The sequence below is a fragment of the Haliaeetus leucocephalus genome, unplaced genomic scaffold (assembly GCF_000737465.1).
Source record: "Haliaeetus leucocephalus isolate CR32 unplaced genomic scaffold, Haliaeetus_leucocephalus-4.0 Scaffold840, whole genome shotgun sequence".
NCBI lineage: Eukaryota > Metazoa > Chordata > Aves > Accipitriformes > Accipitridae > Haliaeetus > Haliaeetus leucocephalus.
Genome location: NW_010973276.1, coordinates 3,808,787 through 3,827,160, shown reverse-complemented (window position 1 = coordinate 3,827,160; position 18,374 = coordinate 3,808,787). Strand labels below are relative to the sequence as shown.

Sequence of the window (18,374 nt, the reverse complement as noted above, 5' to 3'; positions counted from 1 at the left end):
CGGGAGGGCAACAAGGACTTGGGGACTGCCAATCCTGGTGGCACGTGCCATATACCCTGCCTTGTGGTGCCTTTTAGCATCTCCCATGGGCTCCCAGTATTCAGATCCTCTTTAGTGTGGCCAATATCTGGCTGCTATTCCTCGATTGAAAGCCAAAGGAGTTGGAAGCAGGGATGGAGATGGCCTGGGCATGTATTATGGTGGGCAGAGCACACACATCCTTCCTCCCACAGCTCCAGGGAGATGTGTTTCTGTCACATTTTGGCACATGGATTCCCAGGCTCATTGTGTATGAGCTTTGGACCCCTTCCCCAGGGTCTGGAGTAACGGCCAGTTAATACCTGCCCTCTAGTGCCTTCCTATTTGCTTAAATAAAGGAGAGCTCAGGTGCTGGTGCCCCTGTGTGTTCCTCCCTTGGTTTGAGCAAACACTGAGCCCCGGGTCGGTTGTTCCCTCTTAGCAGTGCGACCAGCCAGGGACCAACCTCTTGTCGTACCTGGAGTGAGGAGCCAGAGCCTTGAAATACCGTTTGTGATGGAGACTGCATGTGCATGTGAGTCCCCTTTGTCTGAACGAGTCTTTTGCTTCTAGTTGCTGCCAAATGGTGGGGAACCAAAAGGATTGACTACGCTCTCTACTGTCCTGATGCTCTGACAGCTTTCCCAACGGTCGCTTTGCCGCACCTCTTCCATGCGAGCTACTGGGAGTCCACAGACGTTGTCTCCTTCCTGCTGAGACAGGTATGGTCATCCTCCCTCCTCTGATCTCCCTTGGGCTGAAAAATATTTTGGGGTCTTTATTTATTTCAGTGGTCCTTCCATAACTCTCATTGACATGTACAGATGAAAAAATACCCTTTGCCACTGCAGATCCATTTTCTTCCCCTTCTTTTTGTTCCTCACCTGTGTTGTTAGCAGAGCTGCACAGATTCAAACTGCACAGACGTGTGCTGTCACACCTGGTTAGTTTGAGTGTGGGTTTTCTCCTTGGAGCGGGTTTCAGATGGGCTTACCAGGGAGCCATGGACTGAGCCGAGGGCTGTTTCCTATCAGATCACAGTGACAAAAGTCAGTGGCACTTGTTTCTTGAAGTGAGTTCTTCCCTGTGTGTGCAAGTTTGGATCTCAAGTCTGCAACTTAAAGGAAACTTCTCAGTGTACAAAAAAAGCACCAAATACAATAAAACCAAAGGAGAAGTTCTGTACGAATTTGACATGAGTTGATAGGCAGAGTTCAGTTCTCCATTTTGGCTAAGTTACTGTGGTCTCCTCTAGGAACTCAGACCATCGTCACCACATTGGGATTTAGTCCTCGTTCCTCCAGTACAAAGCAGTTCTCCTGGCTAGGTAAATGGGATTGCTGGTGTCTGGAGTCTGGAACCTCAGATTCTATGAACCTACATTTGGCCTGAGATATTTAAATTTACTGTTTAAAATGTGTTTTTCCTAAAAGAAATATTTGTCCTTCAGTTCCTTAGGGATGAGGGGGAGTTACTTGCCTTACAAAGTACGAAACTCCTAAGGAATGGTACCTAGAGCATGGAATTGGAAAAAACCAAAACTAAAAGCAACTCTGTGGATTGTGTTGCCCACTTCGGTGCTTGGGTTTGCTTTGTGTTAGCTCAGCTGTTAAGCCATCCCCATTCTCTTCCAGCCTCCTTGACTGCAGCTTTCAATTATTTATGATTCTGTTGGCAAACTTTCTTTCAGTGCTATCTTCCAAATAGTGTGGGAACCATAAACAACAGAGATGTCAGTGCTGGTGGCAGCTGAGCAGTAGCGATAATCCAGTGAGATCCTTTCTTCCCGGGCTGTACCTAGCCCAGCAGGACATCTCTGTGCTTGCACACACCTTGCTGGATCAGCTGCTGTGAAGCCCCAGCCCCGCATCAAACTCAGCCTCATGGGGCTGAAGAGAGAGAGAGACCCGTAATTGTGCATTAGTGGGAACAGGCACGACAGTCTCATACACAGAATGCTCTGCTCAAGAAATAGCTAATTACTTAGGATTCAGCCCGAACCTGGGTCTGTAGCACAGTGTGGTGCTTCATATCTTGTGGCTTGAGGGACCTCTCCATCCATTCAAAGTCTGCCAGGGGCTGCCTCGGTAGTCTGCCCCCCCCCCCGCCCTTCCCCAGCACCTGTCTCTACTCACTCATCTCTGCCTTGAGACCATGTTTTTTCTCATCCCCTGTCTTCTTGCTGTCCTTCCAGAGCACCATGCCACTTCTTCCCCTAATAAGGACTTGTTCCTAATCGCCTTTGAAAGTCATTTCTGGACAAAATGTAAAAGTAAGCTATTGAATAGTTTAGCCTTCAGAGATTAAATCTTGTTAAAACAAGCCCAAATAGGACTCGAAATAGATTCCTGATTTAAATAATCTTCAGTAAAACTTGTTATTTTGTTTACCTTGGATTTCCATGAACTCCCTCCGCAGCAAGCTCATCCTCCCTGGGTCCTTTTTCCATTTCCCTGGAAGACAAACAGCTTCAGCTCTGCAAAGCAAGCTGGCCTGTGTCAGACCACTACAGCCTTGGTCAGCTGGAGAGCTGGTGACCACGCATAATATGTTCAAGACCTTGTAAAAGAGCCCACATTTAAGGGGCTTCTTAAATTTTGGTGGGATGGGGTCACTAAGGACTACTACCCGTTCGGGAGTTCTCTGTGCAGGGTCACCTCCCAGTCTTAGAGCAGTCTTTGAGATGTCCCCTCACCTTTGGGTGTTACTCTTCCTTTTCCCTTCTAGAGCTTAAGAGCAATCTAGGTAGGATCTAACCCTCCTGTCTCTGGGTTCCTGCTTCTCCGTCCCTGCCCATGCCCTGGTGACAGGCAGGAATTGCCCCCAAAGGCTGGCTGGTGGGCATCACCTTGCCCCCTCTCAGATCTTCACACTGGTGTGGTGACATCTCACCAGCACAAAGTCTTTGAGCTCTTGTCAACCTTGGAGATGAGGTCAGGATGGACACACACCCTGGGCTCTGCCTCGCACATGGCCAAGACAGACCCCTGCTTGCCTCCGCTGGGGTCACATCAATGAGAGGAAAAAAAGCCATGGGACAAGAGCAGTCTGAAATGTATTTAAATAGAAATAAGAAATGAGCTGAAGGAACGGCATCTGTCGGCATGAGGCCGGTCAGAGCAGCTGGTGCTGGATCTGTTATGAGCACGGCAGAAAACTCATGTTCAAAGGAGGAGACCGGTCCCTCGCAGACCATGGGAAGGGACTAATGAATGCCTGGAGGAAGGGCAGATATCTAAGTGCAGAGCTCGTCCTGCTGTGTTTGAGTCAGTTTTGTACCTCCTGACAATCTAAATAACCTGCGTCCCAGCTGGGATTAAGTCAGCGCTGGCCACAGGCTTTGCTAGTTCAGAAGAGACTGCTTGTCCTTGCAATTAAGGGAGCAGCCTGTAAAACCTGCAAGCTGAACAAGCCAAACGCCCAGCAAGCAAACTCAGCCCACCTCTGTCCAGGCATCGCCCTTACTCAGCTCTGGCTCGGGAGATGCAGAACAGCGTGGGCGCAGGAGGAGGGGGGTCACTGCGCAAGTGGCTGACGTCTCGATGGGATCTGTCCTCCCGCAGGTGATGAGGCACGAGAACTCAAGCGTTTTGGAGCTGGACGGAAAGGAGGTGTCCGTCTTCACCCCCTCCAAGCCCCGCGAGAAGTGGCTCCGCAAGAGGACACACGTGAAGCTCCGGGTAAGGGTAGTTTTGGGGCTGCCTCCGCAGCAGGAGGGAGTGCTGTCATGTAGAGGGGTTTCAATTTTGGCTGCAAGAATGGCACTGAAGGCAGCCAGCGTGGGCACAGCTGTGTCTGTCCATGGCAGAGACAGGCGATCATGTTGCACTGCTGGTATATATTAGTGATTATATCCTGCCCATGCAGTTGTGAAAGAGAAACCTGAAAGATCTGTACCAGCAAGGTCTCCTTTTGGCCTTGAGTCTACAGAAAATACAGAATGCGTTGGCTGTGGGTCAGGGAAAGGGACCCAAAGTCTTTCAAAGTCCAATAATGCAAGTTCTCTGCTCGGTAAATGCCCTTCGCTCCCAGGAAACGTCTCTGATTCCCGAAAGAGGGCAATTCTCTGCTAGAGCTGAAACAATGTTAGCAGATTTATCTGGCAGCCGTTTGTATCGCCTCTTAAATCGAAAGTGTAAGAGTTAATAGACAGTATTGGAATTGCACATACAAACTGCCATTGAAATTGGCTTTTCAGCCACGTACACTCAAATCCACCCCGTCGATGCGGGGCACAGAGTCTCACCTCTGCCACAGGTCAAATTCTTTTCTAAAGCTGAGAGCTGTGCGTGGAGTGGAGGGGGGGAATGGCACAGAGAAACACACGCTCCAATTTGTCCAGTTACATTTGGCATTTCCCCGTGAGGCTGTCCATCGCTGCAAACTTAAAATTTTCTTTCCTCTTTTTCTTTTTTCCCTTTGCCTCTTGACTTACACAGAATGTCACAGCCAACCACAGGATAAACGACACCATCGCTAATGAAGATGGGCCCCAGACTTTAACTGGAAGGTTTATGTACGGTCCATTAGATATGGTCACACTCACAGGAGAAAAGGTACTGTGTCTGCTCTGGGGGTTGTGCACCATGTGGTGAAAAGCGTGGGGGTCAGGGACAGAGGCAGCGCTGGTCGGTGCTCCCTTGGTCCCTGAGAGGGTTTGCTAGCCTTGCGTTTTGGCCAGGTTCCCTTCCTCAGACTTGTGTGGTGCCTCCTACCAGGAACAGCATTCATCATGGAGGTCCTCACCACCGAGGCCAGGTTTCATTCCAGCATCCTGATGTTTGGGTGCTTCTCAGCTTGGTGAAGTGCAGAGGGTGGAAGCAGGACCCAGCCCCTGCTGGTCTCCAAAAGGGGCTTGGGTGGAAGGTCCCAGTGCTTGGCCTGTTCTGTTTGTCTGTGTCTTCAGTGCTGTTGTTGACCCGGCCTTGCTGTCTTCCCAGGTGGACATTCACATCATGACCCAGCCGCCATCAGGAGAGTGGGTTTACTTTGACACAGAGATCAGCAACAGCAGTGGCAGGATTTCTTATGTTATCCCCGAGAACCGTCGCCTGGGCATCGGCGTGTACCCTGTCAAGATGGTGGTCAGGTGAGGTCCCTTGGGGTCCCAGGGCTTAGTTGGCAAGAGGAACAAAGGAGGAATTTGATGACTGTAGAATAGGGTCGCTCCTTGTGGGACAGCTCGGCTTGTTGGCTGGGTTCAGAGCCTGGTTTGCCAGCAACAAGGACAAAGCTATTTGTAGTCTACAGCTGTAAGAAGAAGATCCACGTTTTATTCTGACTCCTGCATCATCAACAGCATGCTAATGGAGCTCCCATTGCAGGAGCAGGCCTTCTGCACCATGGACGTATGGCCTTGTGGTCGTCTGCAAAACTGCACAACTGAGTGTATTTTAAAGACCATAAACTTGTCCTTGAGAGACAGAACTTTGTACTAGTGATAATTCACAGCCTAGGGGCTCCAGCTCAGCTTCAGCTGCTGGTGTTGAGCTCTGGAAGGGGGAGGAGAGAAGCATCTTCTCAGTGGTGAACCCAGCAATGGTTTTCTGGGGGTATTTTTTTGAGTCACTGACACCAGGGCTACCGAGTACTACTTCCATCCCCACTTTAACACAGAGGCCTTCGTGCAGTGCCCATCACTGCTGTAATTGAGGGTGGCATTGCTGTTAGAGCCTTTGGGCCAGATTTGGGTGCTGCTTTGGGCTTGTGGTGCACTGCAGGACTCGGTGATACCTTCTGAATACCTTAATGCCTACAAGTACCTGCATCCCTTTCAGGGGCGACCACACATATGCAGACAGCTACATCACAGTCCTGCCGAAGGGGACAGAGTTTGTGGTGTTCAGCATCGACGGCTCCTTTGCAGCCAGTGTATCCATCATGGGCAGTGACCCCAAAGTCCGTGCCGGAGCAGTCGACGTTGTAAGGTCAGCGGCAGGCACTGGGGCAGTCGGTTTGTTTTACACTGGCGTTGCTCTACATCTGCAATCTATTGACTTGTGGTTTTCCTTCTAGGCACTGGCAAGACCTCGGCTACCTCATTATCTATGTCACGGGCCGCCCTGACATGCAGAAGCAGAGGGTGGTAGCGTGGTTAGCACAGCACAACTTCCCCCATGGGATCGTGTCCTTCTGCGATGGGCTTGTTCACGACCCACTGCGGCACAAGGCCAACTTTCTGAAATCCCTCATCACAGACGTAAGCGTGGGTCTGCTGAAATATGATCGTAGCATGGGTTAAGATTGCTCCTCGTCCAATTGCCCCTGTCAGCACCAGTCTCTTGGCAGCGATGTGACCCGCAGTGGAAGATTAATCTGTTCATTTTATTTTCATCCTTTTATTGCTCTACAAAAGTGTCTATGCTGTTAAATTTTGTCATCTCTGCTCTGCACTGCTCCATTTCATCACTGGTCCTTCCAAGACCAAATGCCTAATGAAAGAGAAGCAGCAGTGCCTCCCTTCGCCACATGTGCACTTTTTTCACCTGTTTGGTGGCTTTCTGGCTGCCTGTGGTGTAACCAGCAGGTCTGAGAGGGTATGGAGCTGCTATAGAAATGCCTTTGCACCACACAGCCTTGACAGGAGACTCCAGAGAGTGTGTTCCTAAGCATTTGACCCCATGGAGGTCTTAATATTGCTCAGCCCAGAGCCTCAGGAAAGCTCCAGATAAAACAAGGTTTTCTCTGTCCGGCAAGTGAAGGAACTGCCAGTGTCCCAAGCCCTTGTGCCCTGCCTTGAATAGCAGAGAAAGCCCCTCGTTAACTCTCTTGGACTTTCATTTCAGCCTGAGTCACAGTGGCAGGAGCAGCTGGCCTGTACTTGCTGCCTGCTCTCCCTTGTCCTCCAGAAGAACAAGTTTGTGACCAGAGTCAGAGATTTCCTTTCCATCTTCCTGGCCTGCCTGCAGCTCCGGGGGCAAAGCTGGCCGGTCTGTGGTGGTACCAGTGTCCACACCTCCCCTGCCAGCCCCTGCTTCAGCAGACTAAGGAAAGGGTTGGCCAGGAGCTGCTTTCTGCTCGGAGTGGAGGCAGACGAATCCCTGAAGAGCGGCATATTTTGCTGCCTGTCCCTTCTCCCTCTGCCCAGCAGAATTAAAAAGCAGTATTGCATGCAGCAGCATGGCTGGTGGACAGGAACGCTCCCCACTAATGATTACCGCACGGGGGGGTTGCAAACAGCTCCTCTCCCCCAGTGACAAGTAGGCAGTGAAGTGTGCTGCATCCCTGCCCCCCGCAGACCTCAAGGACAGGCTTTGGATCATCAAGCGGAGATCTGCTTTCATATTGCTGTTACTCCTCTTGTTCTGGCCTGTAAACATCCCCAGCCCTGTTAATTAGTGCTTTGCACAGTGGTGCATTATCCAGCTGGGAACTTACATAACTTATTGACCTCAGATTCCCACAAATGCTATTTAAAAAAAAAAAAAATCCTGCCTGTTGAGCAGCATGGGGCACCCATACGTTCTGACCGCATGTTGCTTTCCCTCCCCGCAGCTCCACATGAGGATCCATGCGGCATATGGATCTACTAAGGACATCTCTGTGTACAGCTCCATCAGCCTCCCACCCACGCACATCTACATCGTTGGCCGACCCACCAAGAAGCTGCAGAGCCAGTGTCAGGTAGGAGCCAGCTTGTCTGAGCCCTGGAGGGGCTGCCAAGGGCCTCCCGTGGGAGGGCAATGGGAATTTGGTCGTCTTAAGACTGGTGACTGAGCTAGTGTTTGCCAAGAGGACAGGAACTGTTGTACATACCAGGACCCATCACATCTGTCTGAGTGGTTCTATGTCTTGTATGTCACCCCAGAGAACCTGACAGAGCAAACACGTTTGGCTGCCAGCGGCTATCGGGAAAATGTGTCCCACCCCTCTTAACGCCTGCCCTCGTCCCTCTTGTCTCACAGTTCATCACTGAGGGGTACGCAGCTCACCTGGCCCAGCTGGAGTACAACCATCGCTCACGCCCGGCTAAGAACACCACGCGCATGGCACTGCGGAAAGGCAGCTTTGGGCTGCCCAGCCAGACCGAGTTCCTGCGCAAGAGGAATCACTTGCTGCGGACCATCTCCTCCCAGCCTTCGGCCACCAGCGGCAGCGCCGGCCACCGCCCCGAGCGCACACAGAGCCAGTCTGACAGCGACAAGGAGAGGGACAGAGAACGCAGCCAAAGAAGCATGAGCATCGCCACGGGGTGCTGGGGCCGGAGCACAGCATCCCGGCTGGAGTCTGGCCTCTTGGGGCAGAAGTAGCCAGACCAGAGCCAGCAACTGTCAGCTGCAGCCACCGGAGGAGAAAACAAAAGGAAAGAGGGACGAGGCCGGCGTTACAGGCTGGAAGGGTAAATATGGTGCTACTCTAATAACATCATGGTATTCTGGGAAGAGATGGGAAGTTTCCCATGCAGAATGTGCAGGCCTTGCAGCGGGAGCGTCAGGTTTGTGCAGCATGAGCCCAAGGAACAGCTAGAAATTGGGGGGGGAAAGTTTCCAGGTCAAGATCGTGCTCTCTCCTGCCTCCTTCTTTTATCCAGGTTTAGTGACTGTAAATACGTGCCTCCTCGCCTTGTTAGCCATCGCTCCGATACGCGTGACCGAGTGCTGTCCTCAGAGCCACAGGAACAAGGGATGAGGCTGGGGAAACTTGTTCTTGGTTGTCCCAGGCGTCAGACTGAGGTGCTCTGCCGGTGCCGGCATGGGGTGGGTTTGGGGTTTGATAAGCGTGCTGTTTCCCCAGCACAGACAGCCCCAAGCGAGCGATTTATTATGGACCGTGCCAGGCAGAGCAACCGAGAGCTTTACATGTACAAAGAGCTTCAAGTTGAGCCACTTTCTCAAGGAGTACATGCAGTGGGAAAGCATAAAGATGTATCGATGCTGTTGGTAGAGGCAGAACGTCGGCAGATTCACGCCTGAAAAAGTGGGGTCGTTATTGTTATTACTGTTATTTTCTAAAGAGACCTTTTAGAAGCCGATGGAATTTAATGCGTTGACCTATTAAAAGAGGAATACAAGCTCTTTTGTTTGAGCTGTTACAAACCTCAGACACTTAATTTGCTGTTAAAGTCTCCAAATATTCTCGCTATATATTATTTCCAAAAGTAACCACCGTATCTTTGGAAACAGCTGAAGGCACTCAGCAGCTAGATTGCATTGCAGTTCTTCTCATCCAAATGCAGGGTCTGACTCTCTCAACACCCACCTCTGAGACGTTTTCTTCTTCCCAGGTTCTCTCCAAGTTCAGTAGCAGCTTTCATGGGAACTAGACTCGCTTCTTTTACCTGTAGTTACTGAACTGTAAAACCTCATTGTTTTTTGCACTGATGATTTTTAGAATGGAAACCTGTTACCATCTCATGTAGCTACACCTAACTGTTTGTAGTGCATGACAATGAAATATTGCTAAGCCAGGGTGTGTGTGTGTATATATATACATATATGCATATACATATGCACGCACACGTATATATATGTATATATTTAAAAAAAAAAAATCTGTGCAGAAGTTTTTCCAGCAGTAAGGAGACTGTAAGGAAGTGTGCCAACAATGTCAGGCAACCTTAAGAAAAGGCCATATCTTAATTTTCCTGGTGTGTTTCTCAGTGGATGTGCCCGAGCTGATGGTTTGTGTGCTGCTGGTGCGAGCTGGGGCTGGGTGCGTGGCAGAGGGGAGCTGCCAGCACGCAGGGCGAAGTGCTTGCTGCTGGCTGGCACCCCGAGTGACACAGAGACGTGCGCGGTGCACGGTACAGGAATGGGAGCGCGTCGCTCTGCAGCAGCAGAGAACAGTGCCTAGAGCGAGGGCTTGCCAAAAAGCCCCTTGGTCCTGTCGCTCCCCGGTCAGCCTGGCCCCAACAAAGGGCCCGGTTCCCTCCTTGCACACACCTTCTGGGGTGGAGGGGCATCCACCCCGGGGGTATCCGGGGTGCCCATTTACAGACTCCAGTTGGCCTCTTCACGTGGAGATTTTATAGTCCTACTGAGCTCCCTGACTATGTGTAACCCTGCTTTCCCCCACCACACCTTCCTGTCTTTATATCACTTTCTACTTATGAGGATCTTATTTATAACGAAGAATTTTTTAGACTGGCTGCTTCATTTTATTAACTGTTTCAATATGAAGTGCAGGACGGCCGCACTGAGATACACAGCACTGTGAACGCTGCTCTGCTAATTGGCTCTGGGCCACGGTAGGCAAATCTAACTCATCAGACATCCAAGGCAGATCTCATATGTTCATGGCGCTGGAGGGTCGAAGCGGAGGCAGAGGAGGGATAGTGCTGAGCTGCCAACGGCATCCGAGCCTGTGGAGCACTCAAACCCGACTGCCCGCCCACCACCCAGTGCATCTCCCACATCTTGCAGCCTGACCGCAAAATGTTTAACCACTTCTCTTTGATAATTGTTCAATTACAGAATGTATCTGATGACTTTTGTTACCGAAAACTGACTTCCCTTTCTGCCGACTCAGCTTAGCTCTCTGAATGTACATCCAGAGCTTACTGGGTTTAAAAACAATGTGAATTGTCCCAGCTTTTCGCTAGTCGAATGTTGTATCAAACAGATGCCATCTGAGTAGGAAGCCAAGCCACAATCCATCCTGTGAAGTCACCAAACCACATCACAAAATAATTTCTGCAAATTTGGATATGGCCTTTGCAAAATTCAACTTTCCTCCAAGTCCACAACCAAGGCATGATCTGTACATTTTCCAATGCTGACAAGATGTTCACATTTTCTTATGTGTAGATAGTGTAAAACAGAGACGAATGTAAATGTTCAACATAAAAAGTGGATATATAAAATTGAAAGTTATTTATTTATGTAGAGGAAAAAAAATGTCTGGAGGGACTGGAACCTTCAGGGTTTATTAATATTTTAAAATGTAGCTTTTTGTTTCAGGCATTATGTACAAAGCAATTATTTTATGGACCAAGTTTAATGTAACTGTCAATGAATGCAGAAGTGCAATATTATACTCACCTCTCCATCACTTCATGTTTTAAACAGCTACTAACCAGTTAGACTGACAATCATAGCACCTCCGTCCTCATCCTTTGTTGAGCTTCTTGAAACTTGCCTGGGTCCTTTCCCTGGCCCCCCATCTGTTGCCGTTGTACAGATCCAACACGGAGAAGCAATTGTAGAGCAGGACCTTTATTGCTGCAATAATATCAGATGAGGTGGGTGTAGTTACCAGGAAATATGCCAATAAGTTTTTCTCCACCGATTCAGTCCATCATAGTCTACATCAATCTATCCTCAGCCGCCCCCATCTGGCACTCATCTCTCTGAAGCAAAGATCAACGTGCTACTCACTCAAAGAACAATAGCAATAGTTTAACTCTGTGTTTATAACCTGTTTGTTCCGAGCTGTTTTGGAGAGCAATGCATGTGACCTGATGCCTTTCCACATGTATGGAAGAGGATCTGTCTGGATGCAGTGAGGGAAAGATGAATGTATATTCCATCCTTACTAAAGGGGCACTGTCAGGTTACAGACCTAATTTATCTTTGTTACAAATAACTTGTTGCTTCGAAACGAAAGAATACGAAGTTTCTTGTACTCCTCCCTATCGCAGTTGTCTGGGCAGCCATCGGCGCGACCGGCGACAGTTGCGCTGCTTCTGCTGCAGCCCACGTCCTGTTCTCGCACACTAGCACAATGCAGCCCGCGCTGCACAGGCTGCCTCAGTCTTTTTTGTTTTGGTTTTTTTTAATTGTTTCCATGGGAATCAAACTCTGCTGTGGAGCTCAGATTTTTTATAAAAAGCAGCTTTTTGTATTACTGCACTATTGGGCCAGACTTTCTACCTGACGCTGTCCCTTTAAAGTCTTTTAAAAATAAAAAGAGGAGCCCATGCATTCCCTCCGAGTTGTTTTCCTGGGTTTGCCAGATCACTCAGTCAGATGAGGCGAAATTCTAATACCAAAAACGTTTACAGTGTCCGACACGCGAGCCGAGAGCAGTAACTAGCCAAAGGGTTACTAACAAACTCCCGCTCCGCCCAGCAGCCGCCGTGCTTGCTGTAGCAGCCCCTTCTTCAGGTATCGCCACCGTTTGCTGCATTTCCTATTAGTTCTAGAAGCCTTACGGTCCCCTCCCTGTCCTCAGCACCCTCTGCCTGTTGATACCCTCGACTGTCAATTTTATATTCCAACGATGTTAGTTATATTTTATTTATAAAAAATTGCTTTAGGGGTAACAGACGTGTGTGTGGGGAACCACTGGAGGGCATGCCCGAGGGCGCCGGCAGCCGCGCTGGGTACGCCCCTGTGTGTACAGTACCGTGCCGATGACTCGCTTGTGTGTGACAAACCTTCTGTACAACTTCCTTCTCCTCCTTGCTGTTAGTGCATCGTTCCAATGCCTGGGTGTGCTTTGTGTACAGTATCATTGTGAGTTACACAGATTAAAGAAATGGGAAGGCTCTTCTCTGTCTGCTTTTTTTTTTGGAGACTCTAGAAACAGACAAGTTGCAAAACCCAAGATGTGAGCAGGCGCCAGTTTAATGGGGTTACAGCGATGAACAGAATGTGGAAACCCTCCATGCAGATCAGTCCTGCAGAACCCATTTGTCCTTTAATACATTTGTCATTTCTTTTGGTTTTTTTTAACAGTTTGTAGATTTATGGACTTTGCAGTGGGGAAAAGGCGAGCTGTTTGCTTCACAGCGGCCATAGGCACAGGCCCTGAGAAGCCCAGAGCCCTAATGCTGCCTGGGGCCTGCGCCATAGGGAAGGGACACAAGTCGCATGCAGGAACAGACAGCAAGGCAAAGCCACCCCTCTGCAAAGCATGCCTGCCCACACCCCAGCAAGGCATGCCAGGTCAGCGGTCCCCCCAGCACCACCCGATGAGATGAAGCTGCCGAAAGGCTGAGTAAAGCTCCTGAGGCGCAGTGGAGGGTGGCACTTGAAGGTGCAGAGGACAGCTGCAGCCTGAGCAGAGCCATGCAGCAGCACAGTTGCTCCTCTTTCAGCGGGGTGGGCGAGTGCAAAGGGCCTGTGAGCCCGCAGCACCAGGTAAGCATGGGGCATGCAGATCCAGCAAGGAAGGGGCCAAGAGCAGCCCCTGAAGGGAAGGAAGTGGCAGCCAGCTGCATATTTTGCAGCCCCAGCACATACCCTGTCTTGGTGCCGCGCTGGCTCCTGCCCACCAAAGCCCAGAGCTGAGGGACAGCAGCACCTCTAGGTGCTCAGCACCAGCAAGCCTGTGCCCTGGGTGCTGCTGACCTCCTCCAGCCTTGAAAGGGGCATCGGGGCAAGTAGCTCTAAATGCGTTACAGCCACACTGGCTCAGGTCAGGAGAGGGGGGGGAGAAGCTGTTTACTGGGCGATGAACTGTTAAAGTCACTTTCCTTCCCAGTCAGTAACTTACAGAATGGCTGGAAACTGCCCCTGGGGAAGCATCTTGATGTGGTGCTGTCTGCATCGTCCAGAGACAGGGGCTTGTGCCTGCACTGGCACCAGCAGCAGGACAGGCTTCCGGCATGGCTGGCGCCTGCGTGCTCATGGCAGCATCCCTGTCCTCACCTGGAAGGCCAGCCCATCCCCCCGGGTGGCTTGCTGCAAAGGGAGAGACACAGGTGCTCACAGCATTGCCTGCCCAAGGATGAAGGACCACCAGCACCCACCCCCAGGGGCTCCTGTGGAGCTGCCAGGGCTCAGTTTGCCCCAGTAGAGTCAGTGGGGTCCCCAGGGAGGTAACACCTCTGGGTGCAGCAGCTCCCCGGCTGCGCCCACCTACCCACCGGCAGCTCGTGCTGGTAGCAAGTCCCCACTACCTTGTTAATCTCCTTGTGTCTCTCCTTGCTGACAATTTCTTCCAGTACTTCGCCGTCTCCTTTAATAAGCCTAGAAGACAAGGACAGGCCCACAAGCCGTGAGGGCTACTGGCAAATTCCCACAAGCCATGCTGTTCCTCAGCCACAGAAGGCAATGGCCCCCCCAGCCGCCACCCCAAGAGCTGCTGTTGTGCCCCAGCTCAGGCACGCAGCCACCAGCTCCCTCACAGCTGTACTTGCTGGGCTGATGCACCTCTAGGCAAGACCAGTGACGACCTATCTGTGAGGTTGCATTATGTGACCTTTTTTTGGCCTTATCAAGCTTAAATAGCACAGCAGGTTTTCCACTGCTCTTGTGGGATTAATGTCAGCATGCCACAGCAAGGACAGGTGTGGTCCCCTGAGAAATCAGCATCCCCCTGCATGGGCCAGCCATCCCTGCCCCAGGCTGTGTGCAGAGCCAGTCATGCTTGCACACAGCGGGAGAAAACACTCATAATAAAAGCATCTCCTGCCACCCCACCATCCGCAGGCTTTGCTGTCAACAGCAGTGGCCCCAACCCCTGCAAAAACCTCTTTCTTTTTTCACACAGAGTTCAGGTCTGGTCCTGGCTGCCCCAGGAAACTGCAAAGCCATTCAGAAACAGGAGCCGGTTTGGGCCTGAAAGGCAGCCAGACTGGGGAGCATCTTGCTGAGCAAATTCCAAGCAGTATCGGAGGCAGCTCACACCTCCAAACATGAACAGAAATTTAATTGTCTTCATTACGTGCCTTACAGGGAACCGACCTTTGTTCCACACCTCCCTGAGCCCCGCAGGCTGCCTTCTATTTTAAGACTGGGCTTGTCATACCCAATTCTCTTCAGCATGATGTTTTCTGCTTGCTGAGAAGATGCAGTTTATTAAAAACTGGGTCATTTCTATTTGGCAGCTAAACGAACTTTGGTTTGATTGTTGGCTGTAACCCTAAGGGGCACACACTGCCTCCTCACTTGCACCCAGGTGCTAAGCAGGGCTGAGTGCTTCAGAGCTGAAACGCAAGTGCATGAAGCAGTGGGGTGAGGAGGTGTCAGTCACCCCTCTGGTTCCTGTCCTGCCCCAGGTTGCAGAGTCCCATTTAATGGATGAAACCAAACTCTTCACAGCACAAGGAACAAACCTTCTGCCTCCAGCAGCAGGGTGCTCTGGTGTCTGTGTCCCACAGCTCCTGGCTGGGACGCAGCCCAGTGCCCCTTGCATGGAGCCCCAGCACAATTCGATAATTTGGTGTCAAACATGTCACTTTCTAGGTAAGTTACACCAGGTCTGACAGGAGGGGATCTGCAATGGATCGGCTCAGGCCTTTGCTCCTGAAGGGGACCTGGGTCCATACATGATACCGCAGTGCCATAGACAGGCATCCTACAGGACTCCAACCCATACAACATGGATGGGGATGGACAACCTGCCTCCCTTTTCCCCAGGGATCATACCTTGTTCTCCCCGTTTCAGGATCCACGACTCTCCTTATGACACTCTGCCTTGCATCCCATTCTTCCTTTGTCATTGGCTTCATAGCCTGGATTCGGGATTTTTGTTCATCTGTCAAAACTGAAATGCATCAGTTAGTCAGAGCCATGCTCATGGGGCCAGCTCCTGGCCAAGGGACATAGCACCATGCCTGACATGAACAGACACGCATGCCGCACCAGTTTCCTGGCGGTACTTGGGGTTCAGTGATGAACCACACAAAGCAAGGGCCACTTCATGTCCCAAAGCCAGTACTAGCTTTGCCAGTGTGTTACTGCTGACTGTGTCCTTCCATTTGGCACCTTTGTTCCCTGCTCACGTCTATGAACTACATCTAAACACTTCACAAATGAATCTCTGAATGTGGCTTCTTGTGTTTACTTGGTGTGGCTCAAAGGCAGTCACTGTATGTAGGAGGGAAGAGTGTCAGGAGCTCCTCTCTGTGCACAGCCCCGATTCCCTCAGACACCTTGCTTGGGTCCCAGGAAGGGGGACATGCAAGCATCTTTCCCCAGCATGACACTTGTGTGCCCTGGCTTCAGCAGCAGGGAAACACCATTGTTACCTGGTCCAGAGTCCACCAGTGACTCCTTCTGCCACTGCTCCAGCGAGGGGCCAGGCACCGCTTCTCCCTTGGCTTTCTCCTCCTTAGCCCTTTCCTTTGACTTCTTTTTTGATTTCTTCTTCATTCTCTTCTTCTTCTTCTTGTTTTTGTCTTTTGGTTTTGCTCGCTTTTTTTTGCTATGTCGCTTCTTCTTTGTTTTGGAGTCACTGTCACTGGAGTCATCAGAAGAGGAGCTGGAAGAAGAGGAACACGAGGAGGAGCCGGTGGATGAAGATGCTGTCTCAGAGGAAGAGGTACTTGCCTTCCTCTTCTTCTTATCCTTTCTTTCCTTCTTCTTTTCTGCAACACATAAGAAGAGGTTGAGTGGAGCAGATCTGGCCCCAGGGCAGCAGGGATGCTGGTTACCCCCCTCCCAGCCTGGTTTCTTTCCTGCCTGAACAGCAAAGCCCCAAAATATTGGGGCAAAGACCCCTCTGTGCCAACACCTTTAACACATCACAGTGTGAAGTGCCGCGTTGCCAGACCATCATGCAGAGGGGCCGTAGGGCTCCACACTTGTCAGAATGAGACCAAAATGGGCACAAAGTGCATGGCAAGGCGACAGACACCGATTTAGCTAAAAGCAGGGACCCCCTTCTCCCACCTGGGCCCCCTCTGTACACCTGCCCCAGGAAAATGCGGTGAAAGTGCGGGGTCGCAGGCCTTTCCCCTACCTTCCCTAGCTGCCGCTGAACTCGACTTGTGTCTGTGAGACCCAGAGGTCCGCTTCCTTGGAGGAGACCTGCTGCCCCGGTGTGAGTCCTTGCTGCTTTTCCTCCTTTTCTTCTCCTTCCTCTCCTGTCTGCTCCAAGACTTGCTTTTGCTCCTGCTTCGCGATCGCTTCCGAGACTGGCTGTGGGCCATCATGCATCAGCCCCTGGAGGGAACAGGTTACATCAGTGCCATGGGGGAGACCACCCTCACTCAGCGGCAACACGTCTGGCAGCCCCAAAACCCTTAGATCCAAACCTGAACCAACCAGCCCTGGAAGACCTGCTCCCATTAAACTCCCTCTCTGCTCATGACTGCTCTTGCTGAGCTCCCAACATGCAGGGATAGGTTGGGGTTACCCATCACACAGCCGTGGCCAAAATGAATTTCACCAACCCACAAAACGGAGCCCTCAGTGGAGAGCTGGGGCTGTGCAGGCACAGCACTGCCCTCCCTGGGCAGCCCTCGCCCGCCTCGAGACAACCATCCCCGAGCAGGTTCAGTGTGAAACCCCCACCAGGCCTTCCCTGTACTTCTCGCGTTTGTCCCTAGATGTGATGACTAAGAGAGAATCGGGCTGATCCCCGCCAAGGTCAGGGTTTACAGGCAATGCTGTGCCCCAGGACAACCCCCAGCAGCTATGGGCCGTGACTGCCCCATGGGGCTGGGAGCCATCAGGAGGACGCTGCACCCGCAGACGGATGCCAGCAAGGTATGATCGATGCTGCGGCAACAGTCAGCAGAACGAAACATCCTCCCCAAGCTGAACATGGAGTCAATCACCCCATTATTTAAAATGCCGAGAGCAGGCGCAAGCCAAGGGGAGGAATGAATTTTTAATATTCCAATTTGCTTTTAGAAAACAGATTATGCACTGAGCTGGCATCCCCGTCCATCAGCCCAACCAGCTGCCAACAGCCACAGGCCAGGGACGGCATGATATATGCTCTCATTAATTTAAAAAACAAACTGGTACTGTCGGCAGAGCAGTATCTGGGAAATGCTTTCTCACAGCCACCTTCCAACTACTGCACTTAACTGCCTGTTTACCACCTCGGTATTCCCAAGTGGCGATTTGCTCCCAGGTGAATCAGACTTTTGGTTGATTTCCAAACGGAAATTTCAATCAGAAAAAAAACCCCAAAACACAAACCCAAAACGATTAAGGACACTCAGGGAAGTTTCTGAGGATGAGAGTCCTTCATCGATGCGCACCCAGCAGCCGTCCCTCGCACCAGGGCCTTGCTGGCGGGACGGCGTTTGGGTCTCGGGTCCGCTCCACCCGTGGACATGGCGTCAAGGTCAACGGATGCGGAGTTGGGTGCGGACAGGAGCATCCCGCAGAGCCCTGGGCGACGCCGCGGGAAGGGGACGAGCCCCGAATCCATCGCCGCGAGCACCCCAGGCTGGTCGAGGCCCAAAGCTGGGCTCTCGCCTCCACCTCACCACCAGGTTCGTGGCCTCAGCAGGGTGACTCCTCCTGCCCACCCAGCTTCGCCCGGGCCCGGGCCACGGCGGGGAGCCCGGCCGCTGCTGCTGGAGGGGCGGCCCCTTCCGAGCTTAGCCCCAGGCGCGCTGGCCCTTTAAGACGTCAGTACGAGGTGCGCTGGCCCTTTAAGAGACCGGCGTAAGGCGCGTCCCCTTTAAGAGCGCGGCCCAGCGTGTCCGGCTCTTTAACAGCCCCCCCCAGCCATCGGGTGCCACTGCAGCGCGCATGCGTGTGCCCCCCCCCCGGTCTTCTCAGCCGGCC

General features: G+C 51.6%; 2 protein-coding genes across 6 annotated transcripts in view; one reads left to right on the top strand and one right to left on the bottom strand.

Moving 5' to 3' along the window:
- PITPNM2 (phosphatidylinositol transfer protein, membrane-associated 2) overlaps positions 1–10,660 on the top strand; it is a 70,013-nt gene extending 59,353 nt beyond the window's left edge. For both annotated transcript variants that reach the window (XM_010582218.1, XM_010582219.1), the window contains 8 exons: positions 592–740; positions 3,582–3,698; positions 4,458–4,574; positions 4,959–5,107; positions 5,796–5,945; positions 6,034–6,217; positions 7,513–7,641; positions 7,923–10,660. In XM_010582218.1, the coding sequence (XP_010580520.1) occupies positions 592–740; positions 3,582–3,698; positions 4,458–4,574; positions 4,959–5,107; positions 5,796–5,945; positions 6,034–6,217; positions 7,513–7,641; positions 7,923–8,267 (1,340 nt within the window). In that variant the 3' untranslated portion in view covers positions 8,268–10,660. The remainder of the gene's footprint in view (positions 1–591; positions 741–3,581; positions 3,699–4,457; positions 4,575–4,958; positions 5,108–5,795; positions 5,946–6,033; positions 6,218–7,512; positions 7,642–7,922) is intronic.
- A 432-nt stretch (positions 10,661–11,092) lies between these two features.
- The window catches only part of ARL6IP4 (ADP-ribosylation factor-like 6 interacting protein 4), an 8,475-nt gene continuing 1,193 nt past the window's right edge, over positions 11,093–18,374 (bottom strand). Inside the window, exons 2-7 of one of the 4 annotated variants that reach the window (XR_775303.1) lie at positions 16,588–16,790; positions 15,875–16,213; positions 15,273–15,390; positions 13,802–13,871; positions 13,396–13,583; positions 11,093–11,177 (exon numbers count right to left, since the gene is read on the bottom strand). Coding sequence is in view for 3 of the 4 variants with exons in the window: in XM_010582216.1 (XP_010580518.1) it covers positions 13,527–13,583; positions 13,802–13,871; positions 15,273–15,390; positions 15,875–16,213; positions 16,588–16,780 (777 nt within the window). In the remaining variant the exon portion in view is untranslated. Of the gene's footprint in view, positions 11,178–12,017; positions 13,584–13,801; positions 13,872–15,272; positions 15,391–15,874; positions 16,214–16,587; positions 16,791–17,777; positions 17,796–17,839; positions 18,280–18,374 lie in introns of those variants that run through there. The other 3 variants (XM_010582216.1, XM_010582217.1, XM_010582215.1) reach the window with 3 other exon arrangements.